General features: G+C 40.2%; 1 protein-coding gene across 1 annotated transcript in view; it reads left to right on the forward strand.

Annotated features, from left to right (window-relative positions):
* Positions 1-1,961: 1,961 nt before the first annotated feature.
* LOC142339032 (flavin-containing monooxygenase 5-like) overlaps positions 1,962-17,238 on the forward strand; it is a 53,587-nt gene continuing 38,310 nt past the window's right edge. The window contains exons 1-2 of the mRNA XM_075388656.1: positions 1,962-2,073; positions 14,278-14,479. Coding sequence (XP_075244771.1) covers positions 1,966-2,073; positions 14,278-14,479 — 310 coding nt within the window. The 5' untranslated portion in view covers positions 1,962-1,965. The remainder of the gene's footprint in view (positions 2,074-14,277; positions 14,480-17,238) is intronic.

The raw sequence follows: 17,238 nt of genomic DNA on the forward strand, positions 1-17,238 counted from the left end.
GTTTTTCTTTCTCTTCTGACATCAAATGTATGAGTAACCTTCAAAAAAAGTGTTCAACAAAAAATTCCTACAATTGCTATTGTTTTTCATCAACCTTTTATAAATTTTCAATTACGAACAAGAATTGAATTCCCAAAATGCAAAAACTCAAATAGACACACAACTGAAAAAATCTTAAAACTTTTTATTATATTTTTTAAAAAAATTCCCTGGTAACGGATAAAATCTTTTGACTAAAAACAAATCCGCTTTTTGGTTATCAGTTTTGGTAACCCCGTTATTTTATCAGCTCTCCAAGATTGTACTCTACTGAAGAACGAACTATAGTAAAAGATGCAGCTCGTAATAGACTACAAGGACATTTTGAGGTAAAAAAACACCTTCAAAGTTTTGACTCTTTGTTACATTAAAAAACCACCAAGGTAAACAAAAGTTTCAAACAATTCATCAACCCTTTCTTCCTATTTTCCATATCTATTTCAACTGCGTACTCAAACAGCATTGCTTGCAGTTTGACTGGTCACTAAATGTATTGCATTTAAATTAGTTGCTCGCTTACATTCCTTGGAAAATTTTTCATAGCAAATCTTTGGCACAGAAGAATTCCTCATTGATTGATCAAAATCGTTTCCATTTATTGTTTTTCTTTCTTTTCTGACATCAAATGTATGAGTAACCTTCAAAAAAAGTGTTCAACAAAAAATTCCTACAATTGCTATTGTTTTTCATCAACCTTTTATAAATTTTCAATTACGAACAAGAATTGAGTTCCCAAAATGCAAAAACTCAAATAGACACACAACTGAAAAAATCTTAAAACTTTTTATTATATTTTTTAAAAAAAATTCCCTGGTAACGGATAAAATCTTTTGACTAAAAACAAATCCGCTTTTTGGTTATCAGTTTTGGTAACCCCGTTATTTTATCAGCTCTCCAAGATTGTACTCTACTGATGATTCCGATCAAGTTCTAAGTAAATTAGAAACGAAGTTCAGCGAACCATTGTGAAAATTTAAATTCTCATTGATGTCGAAGATTCTGTTAAATCACAACAAGTAATCGAAAACTTTAAAGAACTACAAAAGTATATTTGGAATAAGACTAAGCGCATGAGTGTATTTCAGCCAACCTTGGTTACTATAATCAACTTTTTTCGGTCTTTTTTAACTTATAAATTGAATGAAGTAGGCATTTTCGTAGAATTGTCAATAGCAATCTGTCAAATCAAAATTAGAGTTTTATGAAAGACAGGAAAACTAATATCAAAAAGACTTATTGTAATTCTGTAAGGAACGGAAAAAAACAACATTTTTTCTTTTCGATGATTCTGAGGTCAATTATTTCCTTTTTTTCTGTGGCAAATTTTATTTCGTTTAAGGCAAGCAATATTGACAAAACATATAAAGTTGGCATGCGATCCAAAATATGCAAAATTTTACTTTTTTACTTGCAACAAATAATTGGAGCTATTAATAGGAAATAAAAAGCTCAAACATTTGAAAAACCATAGTCTTCTTAAAATTGGATATCAATTTCATCTGTTTATTCATCTGTTTATTGGTAAACGTAATATATTTAGACTAAATGGCCGTATTTTCTCTTTGAAGGGTGTTTTCATAACGAATTTCATGCTCAGGAAAACTTCTCGAGCTATTGATCAAAGTTTCAACAGGCAAAGTTTTCTTTTGTCTTCATATTGCCTAAGTGTTAGTCAATTTTTAATAGTGAATCTAGAGAAGAAGAGCTAGCTAAAAAAAGAATACAGTTTGTGTGAGATTGAAAATATTTTTTCACCAAAAAATTAAGCGTTTTTAATAGGAGCTATAATTTTGCATAAATGTCATCAACTACTTATTCTAAAAATGGCCTTGCCACATCTCTTTGAGCTTGAGGTTGTTCGGAATGTTTTCTACTCGATATCCGGACAATGTTTATTCAAATATGCCCCTTTTGATAGAAGCCAACATGTCGTGTGTTCTGCTGGAAGCGACAGACAAACTTGGGGGATTGTGGACTTACAGGAAAGATATGAACTACGGTGCCATGAGTTTCACTCACATTAATGTCTCAAAGGTCAGTGGTAGAGTGGTAGATTCAGTTCCTCTAACTGATAAGTATGGCTGCAAAGAATCTTTCACAAGTAAGTTAACCAGTCATCCAGGGTCGAGAAATTTTGTAATCCGAAAATTACGTAAGAAATCCGTTTAAACGCGCTGAATTTTTAAAAATTTGAGCGCAAAATCTTACACAAAAGTACACTGAAATGTGGAGTCAAGGTATCATTACAAGCTAGATAGCAGTTTTAGCAAACCAATCTTTTGTAACTTCGTTCCGCGGAAAAGTGTTTCAATTAGCCGAAACCTTATTCGGCGAGTTCTTTTATTCATTACTAAATTAGATATCAAACATCTAAAGAGATATGCTACACCTAAATGCTAATCTGTGTATTGTTGTTTTAATCCGCAATGAGTGTTCAGGGGGACATTTATGCGAGTATTTACCATTTGGGGTTTCTTTCATTTCTGTCAATTTGGCTCACGCTGTTGAAAGTGAGTGAAAAGTGGAAACCCGTGTTACCGCGTAAATGAACAATGCGCTATTTAAATAAAAGAGCAGCGACGAATTTAAAGCGCTATGTAAACAAAGCGAGAAAGGATTACGTAATTTCTTAACCGTTTAAATGCACACAAAATCTCTTCTAATATACGTAGAAAGGTCGGAAAAAGTTCGTTAAACATAATTTTCGTTGAGCCTACTAATATACTGAATCGATTGCGCTCTTTTTAGGCTTAATATTTTTATGTTTCGAAAACGTATCGGTGACCAATCTGAGTCGAAAATCGACTCAGACAAAATACCTGCTAAAAAAGATCGAGCTAGATTTGCCGGGCCATTGAGAGGGGCCTTTGGCCTTTTGAGTTGATAGAATATAGTTGGATGCGATATAGATTGTACGTTTGAATTTACCTTCGAAAGTCTGATTATTAAATTTATCAGCTTTATTTTGGTGCCGCTCCTTACAGAGCCGCCTTTCGTTTAAAATAAAAACGCTCGTTCGACCGAATATTTAGCCTCCCGGAGTCCGGGCTTATTATTGCAATAAAATTATTAAATAGTTGCATTTGACGCTGTGGAAGTTACGTTAATTATAAGGAGCTGCTTTGATCATAAACTATTTGAGCTCGAGTTTGGCTATACATGAAAGTACTTTTTCAACCAGAATGCAACAGAATACGTGTGCCAAATTGAAGTTTCAGGGTTTAAATTTTCACAATCATACAATTGCTCTAGATTATTTAAAGTGCAGTGTCTTCCTTGGTCTTATAAAAGCTAGTATTTTTTCAACTTAGATATTTATTTACTCTGAGTTTGTTATAGTTAAAAAAGCGTTCGAAACCTATTTACTCCGATTTATCTCACATTGTTCTTATTTATTTCTCGCAATTTATATTCGTCGCAGTAGACTGAATTATAACAGCACGTAAATTGGGTATAATTGTAACGGTTATTGGACGACAAATTAGACTGTGCTTTGGATCTAATACGAAGAATACAACCTCAATTAGTGAAAAAAATTTTGAGCAAAGTGGTGGACTCTGTGCCTGATCTATGTGCGGACCCTTTGTCCTTTGTGCATCAACCTCTCAAAGCTGTACGTGATGATGGCGTTGGAAAAGAGATTCACAGTCTAAGACACGAAAAAAAACTGTAAGACTCGACAAAAAAAAAACTTGGTTTTGATGCATTAAATTGATTATTTATCCGGCAAATCTAGCAACCCCCCCTTATAGTTGGTTTTATTTCCTATAATCTGGTAATTTTGACATTACCCCTGGTCACCGGTAACCCATCCCATACACATTTTTTTTTGAAAAACAATAATTTTGACAAATTTTTGTCAAAATCCAGAAATAATCAAAATTGCGGTGTTTTTTACAGTTCTTGACATAAAAGCGTAGCAAAAACTTAAAAATCTTGGAAAAATTTGACCAAATTTGAAAAAAAATTCCTTTGTCCCTATCATTCTAAAGGAAAATTATTAAATGCGGATGTAACAATTGCATAAAGTTGTCGATTTAAAAGAAAATCAAAAGACAATTTGGCCAAGTTTTTCAGGTTTTTTTTTCTAAATAAGCGCTTATTCTTGGTAACTCGTGAAAATCGTGCATTTAACATCAAGGCTCGGAGTTTGAGCAAAGCTCAAATCATTTATGCTGTAAAAACATTATATGGTTTTCATATTAGCTGCTAGTTCACTTCATCACGCCATAAAAACTGCGCCTCAAGTAACACAAAATCGTTACAAACGTAACGTTTACGCATTACCGGGTTTAAGTTTCAACCCTAACGCTTTGAAAGTCAGAAAAACAGCGCAGTTCCAGTTGAGTCATTTCTTTCATGATAAGAAGCGCCTAGTTATATGGCATGATGTAGTGAACAATTCGCTTTCACGTCATCGAAGCAACAACAATAAGCCTTTAACACCTTCACAGCTTATTGCAGTGCTTGAAAACTATCAGGAGCGCATAGAAGCTATTGTGTATTGCCCCAGAGAGGGAACTCCTGATATTTCTGACCAGCTCAAGTGTAGTACTCTAGTTACCATACACTTAGTGAAAGACATTGTGTCTAGACGTAAACAGAAAGATCTTAGTTTACTCAAAGAGTACAGAGCATTACACCAAAGGCCTGCGCTTGAGCTGAAAACACTGACCATAGTCTTAACTCATAAGAACAACCTCCGGTCCTTGATAACACGGTCTCGACCGAAAAAACTTTCAAAGCGCCGTCGAAAAACGCTCCGCAACCGCCATGCGTACGAGGAGGCGGAACTTACTCAAGCCTTTAATAACCTAAATGTCTCGTAGTCTTGCGTTGTTGCGCGGGTTAGTTTGTGGTTGATTCCTTCCAATAGCGCTTTACTAAACGTTTCGCTCTCCCCATTTTGAGTTATTCACTACCGTCCGTTTTCCGCAGGTTATCTGGTTTCATTTTCCGTTTCCGTCCTCTTTGTTTCCGTGTCTTCTTGTTTCTTCCTATTCCCCGTTTATTTGTTGTATGATGTAGTATGTTGAGTTTTGCTGTAGTAAAATTTCTTTCTGCTAGTATGCCGGTTTGTTGTTTAGTCTCGTTCCTTGCTAGGGTGTGACTTAAGTTCATTCTAGAGTTACGGCTGGTTTGTTTCGTGACTTTCACCACACCTGTTTGCTAGCAATTTGTTGTAGCTTTATTAATTTTTGTAGTATGCACTTTTGTTGTCTGGGTATGGTGGTTTGCTAGGGTGTGACTTAAGTTTGTTCTGGAGTTACGGCTAGTAAATTTCCTGACCCTTTCGACTTTTGGTTATACTACATCGTTGCCGTAAATTGTTTCATGTTTTGATGCCGTTGATAAAACCCCATAATGTTTGTGCTAGTTTACCTGGCAGTAGCTCCTCTCCTTCTTTCTAGGGTGTGACTTAAGTTTATTCTGGAGTTACGGCTAGCTTGTTTGGTTGAGTTTATTGCTGTGGTCTGCTAGCATCGGTCTTCCCGCCTCCTCGCTTGTGCTTTCCGCCCCGCCCGTGTCGTTTTCCCGTTTCGTCGCGCGCCATCCGCCCGACGTTTCCGCCCCTTCCGTGCCGTTTTCCCGTTTCGTCGCGCGCCATCCGCCCGACGTTTCCGCCCCGCCCGTGCCGTTTTCCCGTTTCGTCGCGCGCCATCGGCCCACGTTTCCGCCCCGCCCGTGCCGTTTTCCCGTTTCGTCGCGCGCCATCCGCCCGACGTTTCCGCCCCGCCCGTGCCGTTTTCCCGTTTCGTTGCGCGCCACTCGCCCGACGCTCCCGTTTGTCCGTCGTGCGTTACTCGTTCGGCGTCTCTTCCCCTCCGTCCCGTATCCCGTTCTGCCCCTTTTCGCGCTTCCTGCGCACCGTTCTTTCTTTCTTTCGCCGGGTACTATTGTACTCGACGAACATTTTTGCTCTTTGGCGGTTTGCTAGCCAAACCGTCACACGGGTTCGGTATAACCCATTTGTGTTGTGCTGTTGTGTACTTTAAAATAGTACTGAATTAAACTTGTGGTTCCTGTTTTTCTTAAGATCATGACAACTTTGCAGGACAAATTCAACAAACTTTATAGTGCAAGAGCAAAATTAGAGGCTGAACTTAATAACATCTATGGGGAAATTAACAATGCTGTTGATAAGCAAGACAGGAAAGTTAAGATCGAACGTCTGATTGTGAAGTGCAAAGATGCTTTTACTAGAGTGGTTGATAAGAATGAAGAGCTCTTTGATCTGGCACAGAAGACTGAAGATCCAGACGCTGCCTGTAAGAATCTTGAGAAATGGTTAGAGACTGTAACAAAGAAAACTGACGAGTTCATTGCTGCTGCTCGAGGGTATATCAATTCGGTCCAAGACAAAGAGAAGGCAGAGATGTATACCTCTCACCACTCAAGATCAGGTTCGCATATGACTTCCTCAAACAGATCAAGTCAGCGTCAACGAGAATTAGAATTATCAAGACTAAAAAGGGAGGAACTTGAGAAACAACATGAGGCAAAGCTTCGCATTGCTAGACAACGTCTTGAAATTGAAAAACAAACGAAATTGCGGGAATTAGAAATTGAGCAGCTTGAGGAGGATCATCGCAAGGAAGTAGCTGCTGCAGCCCTTGAGGAAATTGAGTTGATGACAAAATCAGCAACAGACGGGTCTGATACAAGCAAAATGAGTGGGCTCTTTACCGAAAGAAGTTCAGTTAAGAGCAAGAAACTTGTTCAAGATTGGGTTAATTCGTCACCGGCCGGGAACATGGCAGATGTTGCAAACGAACCGAGTTTGCACTTTTCTGGTTCCATCGCCCAATCCAACCAAGCAATTGTCCAACGACCTTCTTCAGCTCAACTTCCAAAGTCACACTCTAATCTCAATACTCATGGTCAAGTTGAGGCTAACATCAACCTCCCTGTCCATGAGCCGCAAGAACCAAGTACTAGAACCAATGTAACCAACGATGCACATGTTGCAAATAACATCATGCAAGAGCAACGACAGCCTCAATATACGCCTCCATCACCACCAATAAACTTTGGTATACCTACTCAACTAAACGCCCCAAACACAGCCCGACAACTGTCTCAAGCAACAATGCACTTCGATGGTTTACAGTTAGATCATCAATTCCCTCGCAGGGCGAGCATGCCGGGACAGTTGAATTTAACCAGCCCTCGGCATTCACCTCCTTTAAATGCACTCGCTAATGCTCCGCTAGCACTTAATCCGCAACAGTCACACATAAATGTACCAGCCCCTCCACCCCCCGTTCCAAACCCCGCACCACCGCATTTTCCGTTAATCCCACCAGCATTCCGATTTCCTCCTTCCCCGCCACAAGCACTCCCACTACAAGCCACTAACCCCGTGGCGAATAATATCAATATGTTACCCCATTCTCCGCCTGCACCATTCATTTCCTCCGCAATTAATTTCGTACCTCAATTAATTCATCCACCACCTCCACAAAAGAGTTTTCAGCCCCAAAATTTTGTACCCATAACCTACGCACCTCCTGCTCCTCCAGATCCAAATGTCTGGCGTTTTCCGGCAGCAGTCCCAGCTAATGAAGTACCACTTGTACGTACATCAGCAAATTCATACACCGTACAACCGGTCCCGTTAATCAACCCTCATATATCTACATCGCACCGCTCCCCTCATGTACAAGCAGCAGCAGGCGCTCAAAATTACGTAACGTCAGACTTCATGCAAGCGAATCCATTTAGTTCTTCCGCAGGTACCGCCCCCACCTTTGTCACTCCGATCATTCCGCCAACGAATGGAGCTACCGTTCCGAACCCGTTGTGTTGGGGTGGCCCGCCGCATCCCACACCTTCGGCTCCTTCTTTGGACTCTGCGGATTTGATAAAGCAATTGGCGGACGCAATTACTTGTAAGAAGAACGATCCACTGCCCGAGTGGAAGTTGTCACAGTACAATGGTGATCCCCTGCAGTGGCACGAATGGTTCGGACAATTTAAAAGCGCCATAGACACACAGTCCTTGACTGATGACGTCAAGTTAACATACTTAAAAACTCTTGTAACTGGAAAAGCTAAAACCGCCATCGCTGAGTTCGCATACTGCGGTGTAATGTATAAGGACGCACTTAAGACACTCGAACGTAAATTTGGCCAACCACAGGCAGTAGTCAGTGCACACTTAGAAAAACTCAGCTCTTTTCCACCACTAAAGATGCACAATAGTGACAACATCATAAACTATTCTGCAACAATTTCCAGTCTTGTTGGGGTCTTTAAATCACTTTCATATGACGCGGACCTAAAGAGCGCCTCACTTCTCAACACGGCTGTGCAAAAATTGCCGCCCAATCTGAAAGAGTCTTGGTCACTCTTCACAGTGAAGAAACATTGGGTTAAGCCAACACTCCTTGACTTCAACGATTGGTTGAAGGAGAAGGCCGAGGCACATGATTTAATGAAACAAACTTCATCGAAGGCAAGAACTGAGGATAACACCAACTCAGTAGTAAAGACCAAAGTAGCCTCAAAAACTTTTGCTGCTAACACACAAACTAAGGGCACTCAGAGACCAGCCTCAACATCGGCAACGCCTGCAACCCCTCGCTGCATTGTTTGTAAAGGTATCCACCGCATCTGGGAGTGTAGGGTATTTAAAGAAAAGTCTCCCACTCAGCGAGCAAAGGTAGTGGCTGAAGCAAAACTGTGTTTCTCATGTTTGAGAGAAAAGCATATGTTCAGGCAATGCCCAAACCCCAGGAAATGTAGAAAGGACGGTTGCAACAGCTCCCATAATACTCTTCTCCATGGAGCTGAGAGGGTTTATCCACCAAAATTACCTCCAAACAACAACAACAGTAATTCTAATGCTGGCACAAATCAAAGTAAACTCCCTAGTGTCCAATCATCGAGCAAGACCACCACTTTGTCATCTGTGAGTAATGTGAAAGGCCTCCTTCAGGTGACTGAATTACAGTTAAAGAGCTCTACCGGTAAAGATACCACGGCTTTAGTTTTGTGCGATACCGCTTGCAGTAACTCTTGGGTGTCCAATGATCTTGCAAATAGACTTGGTTTGCACGGTACAGCATTGAAACTAACAGTCAAGGGTATAAATACCGAAGAGGTCGTAGACACTGAGTTAGTTGAACTAATTGTAACACCACGCGACAACCAAGCATTTGAACCATTTAAAGTCAGCCCTTACATAAAGGAAAATTTGAATGTAGGCGCCGATGTCATTAACATTAAAGCACTTCAGGAAACATACCCGCACCTAGCAGTTCTAGACCCAGTTACATATTGCTATGGAAACATCGAGATGATACTTGGACAGGATGTGTATCATGCCATCCGCCCGTTAGAGTACTTCGCTGCCGACGAGAAGTCCTCGCCCTTCGCTGTTCGCTTGCCCATAGGTTGGGTTCTAAGCGGCCCTCTACCGTCGTCTTCTGGTTTAGTCTCGACTTGTTTCAAAGCTAATTTGGAGCAGGATTTTGAACTCGCTAGTCAGGTAAAATCTTGGTACGACATGGAGTCGTACGGCGCACTTAAGCAAGTAGACCCACGATCCGCATCGGATGCACGTGCGCATGAAATTCTTGAAAACACCACCGTGCATAATGGAAAAAGGTACGATGTCGGAATGCTATGGGCTGAAGATAACATCGAACTGCCCAACAATTATTTCTCAGCACTTGTTCAATTAAAGTCTTTGGAAAAGCGGCTAACGAAAGATCAGACATTAAGGGAAAAATACTCGAATACCATCAAAGAGGACTTAGACAAAGGCTACGTAGTAAGGGTCAAAGATGCTCATAAGGTGGAAAGTCGCTCGGAACGAGAGTGGTACCTACCACACCATCCGGTTGTTAACCCGAACATGCCGGGTAAGGTTCGTAGGGTACTAAACGGAGCAGCAAAATTCCATGGCGCATCTCTTAATAAGTCATTACTTACCGGACCCGACCTACTACAAAACCTAATCTATGTACTCCTACGGTTCAGACAACATCCATTTGCCGTATCCGCCGACATCGAGGGAATGTTCCTCCAAGTTGGAGTGTTGCCATGTGATCAACCATCATTGCGCTTTTTGTGGCGGGAGGACCCCACATCAAATGTTGTGGTACACCAGTATACGCGCCACATCTTTGGGGCAAAAGATTCACCCACCTGCGCCAACTACGCACTACAGCGCACGGCACGCGATAATGCTAAGGAGTACCCAGAAGCTGCGAAAGCCGTCCTTGAGAACTTCTACATGGACGATTACTTGGACTCAGTGGAATCCCCCGAGAGGGCCCTCATTAGGTCGAAGGAATTGGTACATCTTCTCCATCTAGGTGGGTTCAAGCTTACTAAGTTTGTAAGCAATGTACCAGATCTGGCTGACCGAATTGATGGGTCTGCTCAATCCACTGAACCGAAGGTCATCGTTTCATCCAAGGAGGAATCAATGCACGTGCTTGGGCTTAAGTGGGATCACAACAACGATACTCTGGTTGTGAGCAGGGGTACTAACAGCACCATCACGAAAAGTTTAACACAGCGCTTGGTCCTAAGTCTTGTGTCAAAGGTCTACGACCCAATTGGTCTTGTCGCACCGTTCACTGTTGGTGCTCGGTTAATCTTGAAAGACATTTGGCGTGTCAATGGACAAAGTTGGGATGACGAGTTACCTAAAGACACAGTTGACGGATTCCTTGCCTGGTGTGTTGAACTGCCGCGGTTAGCTGAGATCACTATACCGAGAAGTTACTTTTCAGGACCATTCCAACATCTTGAACTCCACATGTTTGGTGATAGCTCGCAAGACGTATTCAGTGCAGTAGGATTTCTTAGGGCTCAAGTAACTTGCACCTCCGGGGAGATTATAACAGAGCTGGCGTTTGCCTTGGGCAAGGCCCGTGTTGCACCTATGAAGGTAATGACAGTTCCTAAGTTGGAATTACAAGCCGCTCTCCTCGCTGCCCGTTTAAAAAGGGAAATCTGTCGAGCATTAACGGTTACTGTGGATAAAGTCTTTATGTGGACAGATAGTACCATCGTCTTGCAGTGGATAAACTCAACAAACAAACACCCCATCTTCATTGCAAATCGTGTTAGTGAAATCCTGGAGAACACCAGCGTTGACCAATGGAACCACGTCGCCACTTGTGATAATCCGGCAGATGCTGGCACGCGTGGCATGTCCGCTGAAGTTTTGCAATCAAGTAGCTGGGTGAGGGGTCCTGACTTCTTGAGAACTAAGAAATTCCCTTTTGTGCCAAATACTGACGTCGTTGATAACATCAAACTCGGCGTTGTAACCAAGGAACAAGATGATGACACCATCTTTAGCCGCATCCGTAACCAAGCCCCCTAAGGAACAAAGTATCAATCTAATCCCGTTTGATAAGTTCAGTTCTTATCAAAAATTACTGCGTGTCACCGCCTATGTGCTCCGTCTTTTACCATCTCATGAAAGTTACCGTACCGTAGACGGCAGCATAGCCGATCCTGTTGAGCTTGACGAAGCCGAGCGTCATCTCCAGTACTTGGTTCAGGAAGAGTCCTTTAGTACTGAAAGAAAGGATCTTCTTGACAACAAATCTGTTAAGAAGAGCAGCCGCATTGCTCAGTTTACTCCGTTTATTGGGCCTCATGGTCTCATCCGTTCTTCTGGTCGACTCCGACGGCTAGTGGAAATTGACTTTGACACTAAGCATCCTATCGTGCTGGATGCACGTCATACTTTTGTTAAACTGTTTCTGCGGCATACTCATTTGAAGAACCATCATCAGGGCATTGATTACTTAAGGTCAAAGGTACAGGAACGTTATGCCATCCTAAAACTACGTTCCACACTGCGTTCCATCAAATCAAACTGCGTGTTGTGTAGAAAGTTCCGTGCAGCAACCATTCAACCTATCATGGCAGACCTCCCAAAGGAGAGACTGGCATACCAGTCTCCTCCCTTTACCAACACCGGGGTTGATTACTTCGGCCCATTCTACGTCACAGTTCGTCGGACTACCGAGAAGAGGTGGGGATTTCTCTTAACTTGTCTCACTACTCGTGCTGTCCATGTTGAAGTTGTCCCGTCCATGGACACTAGTTCTTGTGTAATGGGAGTTGAGCGGTTCGTCTCCCGTCGGGGTACTCCTGCTATGATTTGGTCGGATAATGGTACGAACTTCATTGGAGCGGAGAAAGAGCTCCGTGAATGTGTGGAAAAATGGAATACGCTCAACATTGCTGCCGAACTTGCACATAAGGGCATTAAGTGGAGGTTCAATCCACCCAGTGCGCCACACCAAGGTGGCATCTGGGAGAGGTTAGTTCGTAGTTTTAAAAGAGTACTGTACACTATCCTCGGTACGCGTCGCCTCACAGATGAGGTGTTGAACACTACTTTTTGTCTGGTCGAATACGCACTAAACTCACGTCCCTTAACGCCCGTAAGCGCCGACCCGTCCGACCTAGGCGCTATAACACCTAATCATTTTCTACTCGGTAACCAAGCAACCAGAATTCCGTCTATCGTTGGCGTCGACGAGTTCGATCATCGTAAGCGATACGCCCGTGCACAGTCATACGCCAATGCAATTTGGGCACGTTGGCTCAAGGAGTATGTACCTGCGTTGAACCGTAGATCTAAGTGGCAGACGCCTGCCGAGCAGCACCTCAAGGTCGGTGATTTAGTTTGGATCGTTGAAGAAAGCAACCCTAGGGGTTACTATCCAACCGCTCGGATTGAGGAACTTCGGTACGGCTCCGACAGCGTCGCCCGCTCCGCCGTCTTACGCACGTCATCCGGATCGCTCGTCCGCCCACTCGTTAAACTTGTACCGATCCTCTCAACATTTTCTTCCGGGCCGGAGGATGTTACCGCGTAAATGAACAATGCGCTATTTAAATAAAAGAGCAGCGACGAATTTAAAGCGCTATGTAAACAAAGCGAGAAAGGATTACGTAATTTCTTAACCGTTTAAATGCACACAAAATCTCTTCTAATATACGTAGAAAGGTCGGAAAAAGTTCGTTAAACATAATTTTCGTTGAGCCTACTAATATACTGAATCGATTGCGCTCTTTTTAGGCTTAATATTTTTATGTTTCGAAAACGTATCGGTGACCAATCTGAGTCGAAAATCGACTCAGACAAAATACCTGCTAAAAAAGATCGAGCTAGATTTGCCGGGCCATTGAGAGGGGCCTTTGGCCTTTTGCGTTGATAGAATATAGTTGGATGCGATATAGATTGTACGTTTGAATTTACCTTCGAAAGTCTGATTATTAAATTTATCAGCTTTAACCCGCACCCTAGTCTCATAATAAATCAGAACAGATTCCCGATATTCCAATATTAAGACACTATATCAGTACTGTTTCATAGTATTCTAAGAATTCTTTGTTCTAAGACTTCGCAGAGTAAACTCAAACAATTTTTTTCATGAAATCAGCCTGGACAGTCGGTTTTTCCCGTTTTTTCAGGTTGTTAAGATATAATTCCTCTAGGATATATTTAAGTTATATCCTATAATTCCTCTAGATGTAATTCCTCTAAGTACTAAACTGGTGCTAGGAAAAGTGGCCGACAGGGCGTTTAGCCGACTAGGAAAAAATGAGAAATTTAGCCGACAGTTTTATCATAATTGGTAATGAAAGTCCATAATTGGTCCAGAAATCAGCAGTTCGGTTGTGATAGATTCATATCAAGTCCCACGGGCTACTGAGGCATGGCAATGGCCCGCGAGGCATAGCCAGATGCGGTAAAATACGGTCCGACCACGGATAGACCTTCGTTACAGTAGTTGATGAAAAAACTGCGGTATATTTGTCCGCTTACGAAATAGCGTTTTAAATTGACCAATCACAGCTGTAGAATAAGTTTTATTGCTCATTTTACTTAAATTGTCGGTTACTTTTCTCATTTTTTGCTTGTCGGCTAAACGCCCTGTCGGCCAATACGGCGGCCACCTACTACATTTTTGTAAAAAAAAACAGATATTTGTCACATTTTTGTAAAAAAAGGCTACATTTTTGTAAAAAAAAAAACAGATATTTGTCAAGTCATGATACAGACGATCAAGATTTAAAAGTAGAGGCAATTTTTCACATTCAAAAAGTGACATTTTACAGAAACTAAAAGAGATCCAACTTTCAATTGGTAGTAAAATTTTGATATCAATTTCACATTCACATTATTCGCTTTTGACCTCTTCATTCTTCGGCTAATTCAATTGGGCTGATCATGGCAAAAAATTTTTTCAGTTTAACTACTGCTTCTCCGATTTCCCTTTCCGAAACGATCAGCCCGACTACCCCAGCCATACTGTTCTGTCCCAGTACATTAAAGACTACACTACACACTTCGATCTACTTGACCTGATCTACTTCAGTCATAGGGTCAAAATGGTGACAGACCTCGGAGGAAACAATTGGAAACTGGAGGTCGAAGTTGGCTCTAATCGAGGTTAGTGGTATACTGCTAGTCCGTACATTAGATACTTAAACGACGGGGTTAATCGCGGGACCACATGCATAACTTGAGAGTTCAACCCCTAGTTATACTCTTGGTATATGGTTAAGTATTAAAGAAAGTTAAATGCAAATATGAATTAATGAGTTATGTTAAACAGCATCAAATATGAACCGAGCATTAAGGGATAGAGTAGTTAAAGTTGTTAAGATAGATATAGCACTAGTTAGCACAGATTGAAATATTCTAAGTTAACTTGTAACTTAGATAGAATTTAAGAGATGTTAATTGATAACTTAGAGAAGTTAAGCTGAACTTACCTGATTTACAAAATCGTGCTAAGTTAATATTTTCTGACTTAGAAAGTTCTTAGTTAAGATTTTGTCACAAAATATTCTAAGTTAAAATCTATCTCGAGTAAGCTGAGAGTTAAGCAAGGGAGCAATACGGGAGTATTATTTAAATCAGAAGTTATCAGGGACCAATTTGTGCTGATGTGAAAAGTGCGTCGTGGTTGAGCGTGCAAGCTCCTTTTATACTTATGAACACGTGGTTGTCTAGTATCCTATTGGATAGAGATAACAGTGTCGACAGAGTTACCAAGGTTAAGTTGGTGTTCTCTATGTGGCGTGGCAATATCACGTCATGGTATTCTCAGTTTAAGTTAGTGATCTTAAAATAGTAGTTTATTTAAAACTAATTGGTAATTTTTTCACATATTAAAATGGACTTTGTCCAATTCCAGTTTGTGCTTCACGCACTATAACGTTAATTCTTAAAATAGCACTAATTTTATCAAATAGTGTTACTGAGTGTAGCACACTTCAGTACACCCCATCCCGGTCCATAGGTATTAAGTCAAAACATCAAATTTTATATAAATGAATAATTTATTTAGCTTAACTTTATAAAAATTAAGCATTAAATGTTTGTGAGGTTGATTACTTGGTTAGAGTTCTAAAGTTCATCGTAGCTTCTTGTTTTCTGAGTTACTCTCTTGAAGAAGGGTTGACGATGTCCTGAGGTAGAAAGCTGTACAAAAAAATATGTCCAAGTTTTTTTGGGTGGCCGTTATAGTAGACCGTTTGTTGTTTTTCTATAGAAGTTATACTGTTAATACATCTGAAGCTGGGTAATAAGATAATATAAGTTGAAGAATATACTGGTTAAGTTCATGGTCTGTAATGACAAGAAAGGTATATGAATAAGGAGATTAAAATGAATGCGCACAGCACCATAAGGGCGAGTGTTGCTGAAATAACTCCCCAAATAAAGAATTCAGTCTCGTAATTCATCTTTAATTGAGTTTTGTTGAATAATAAATTAATCGAAGTAAGCTTTAAAGTTAAAATTTAAAGAATTAATGGTTAGACTTGGTTGGTCATTTTGAATTATCTTCATGAAGTAATTAATTTTGCTTTTTGTCATTAATTCAAAATAAATAACAATATCCTTTTGTTCTAAGTTTTCAAGAAATAGAATACCTTGGGCTTGAAATTCGGAATAATACATGTCAGAGATTTTGTAAAATTTATCGTTAAAAATAATTTGTTTAGAGAAGTTTATCCAAGCAGATTCATCATGTTCAGAAAATTGACAATAATCTCTAAACCATTCGATATCAACGCCTCCTTCAAAATATGTGTTCATTTTGAATGTTGTATTAATTCAACTTTTGTGTCAATGGTGAGAATGAAGACAATTTAATCCTGGGAGGGAATTGACTGGAAGGTTCAAATAGTACCTAAACTTATAAATGGCGGATGGCGATCAAGAAAATCTGTTAACGAAAAGTTGTAACAACGTATGTAAGGTGTTCTAGATTCGTGATCTACGAAATATTGAAGACTAACGTATTAATTGAAATAAGTGAGCGGTCGAAAGTTTAGATTATTGATGTTAAGAATTTCTTCTGTTTGAACAAGCTTTAGAATTTCAAAAAAAATTGTACTCTGGAATTTTATGAAAATAAACTACAATTTTATTGGAATTGTTATCTTACAAGAATAAGATAATCTCTTGTAACTCAAATGTCCAATGAACTGATAATGGGGTATAGAATTTATTTCCAACTAAGAACGTTTTTGAAATTTTAAAAATTTGCGATTGAATAAATTCAGCGAGATCACAATATGTTTTGAAGTACTTAACGTCTACTGAAAGATTGTTAGACATTTAATAAATTATGGAGTTCGTCGGAACAATTGAATGATGATAATAAACTTTTCTGTTAACTAAATTATAAGCACGGTAAACGTTGTACTTTTATCGGTAAAGATAAAAGACTAGATTTTATTAGAGAAGCGAGAACAAATCAAATCCGCAATCTAAAGATAAGAACGGACTCCTTGTTCACCATAAATTGCGAGTAAGAGCTTGATCGAAGAATTGTTGGAATTGACTCTATAATTATAAGTGAAAACGAATGTTTTAACGAATAATTTTTCTCACCGCCTGAGAAAGAAGAAGAAGTATTGAAGGAAGTACTGAATATCAACAACCACAATTTTATCTATACCATTCCGTGAGTGCTCAACTTGATGAGCGGAGTATGTGGAGTTTATGCTTGAGATTTGTGATCTCCCGTTGGAGCTCAGTAATCCGTTCTTCAAGCTGCTGAGAGCGTTGTCTTTCTCTCAGAAAGTTTTGCTGTACCTGATAAGTGAAGTTATCAAGCTGAGGTTTGCTGTAATATTATCAAGCGGGACTTGTATTGTTTGTCCTTGTAGGTTGTGATTAGTTAGTAGATAAAA

The sequence above is a fragment of the Convolutriloba macropyga genome, chromosome 5 (genome assembly GCF_964194025.1).
Source record: "Convolutriloba macropyga chromosome 5, txConMacr16.3, whole genome shotgun sequence".
Lineage (NCBI taxonomy): Eukaryota > Metazoa > Xenacoelomorpha > Acoela > Convolutidae > Convolutriloba > Convolutriloba macropyga.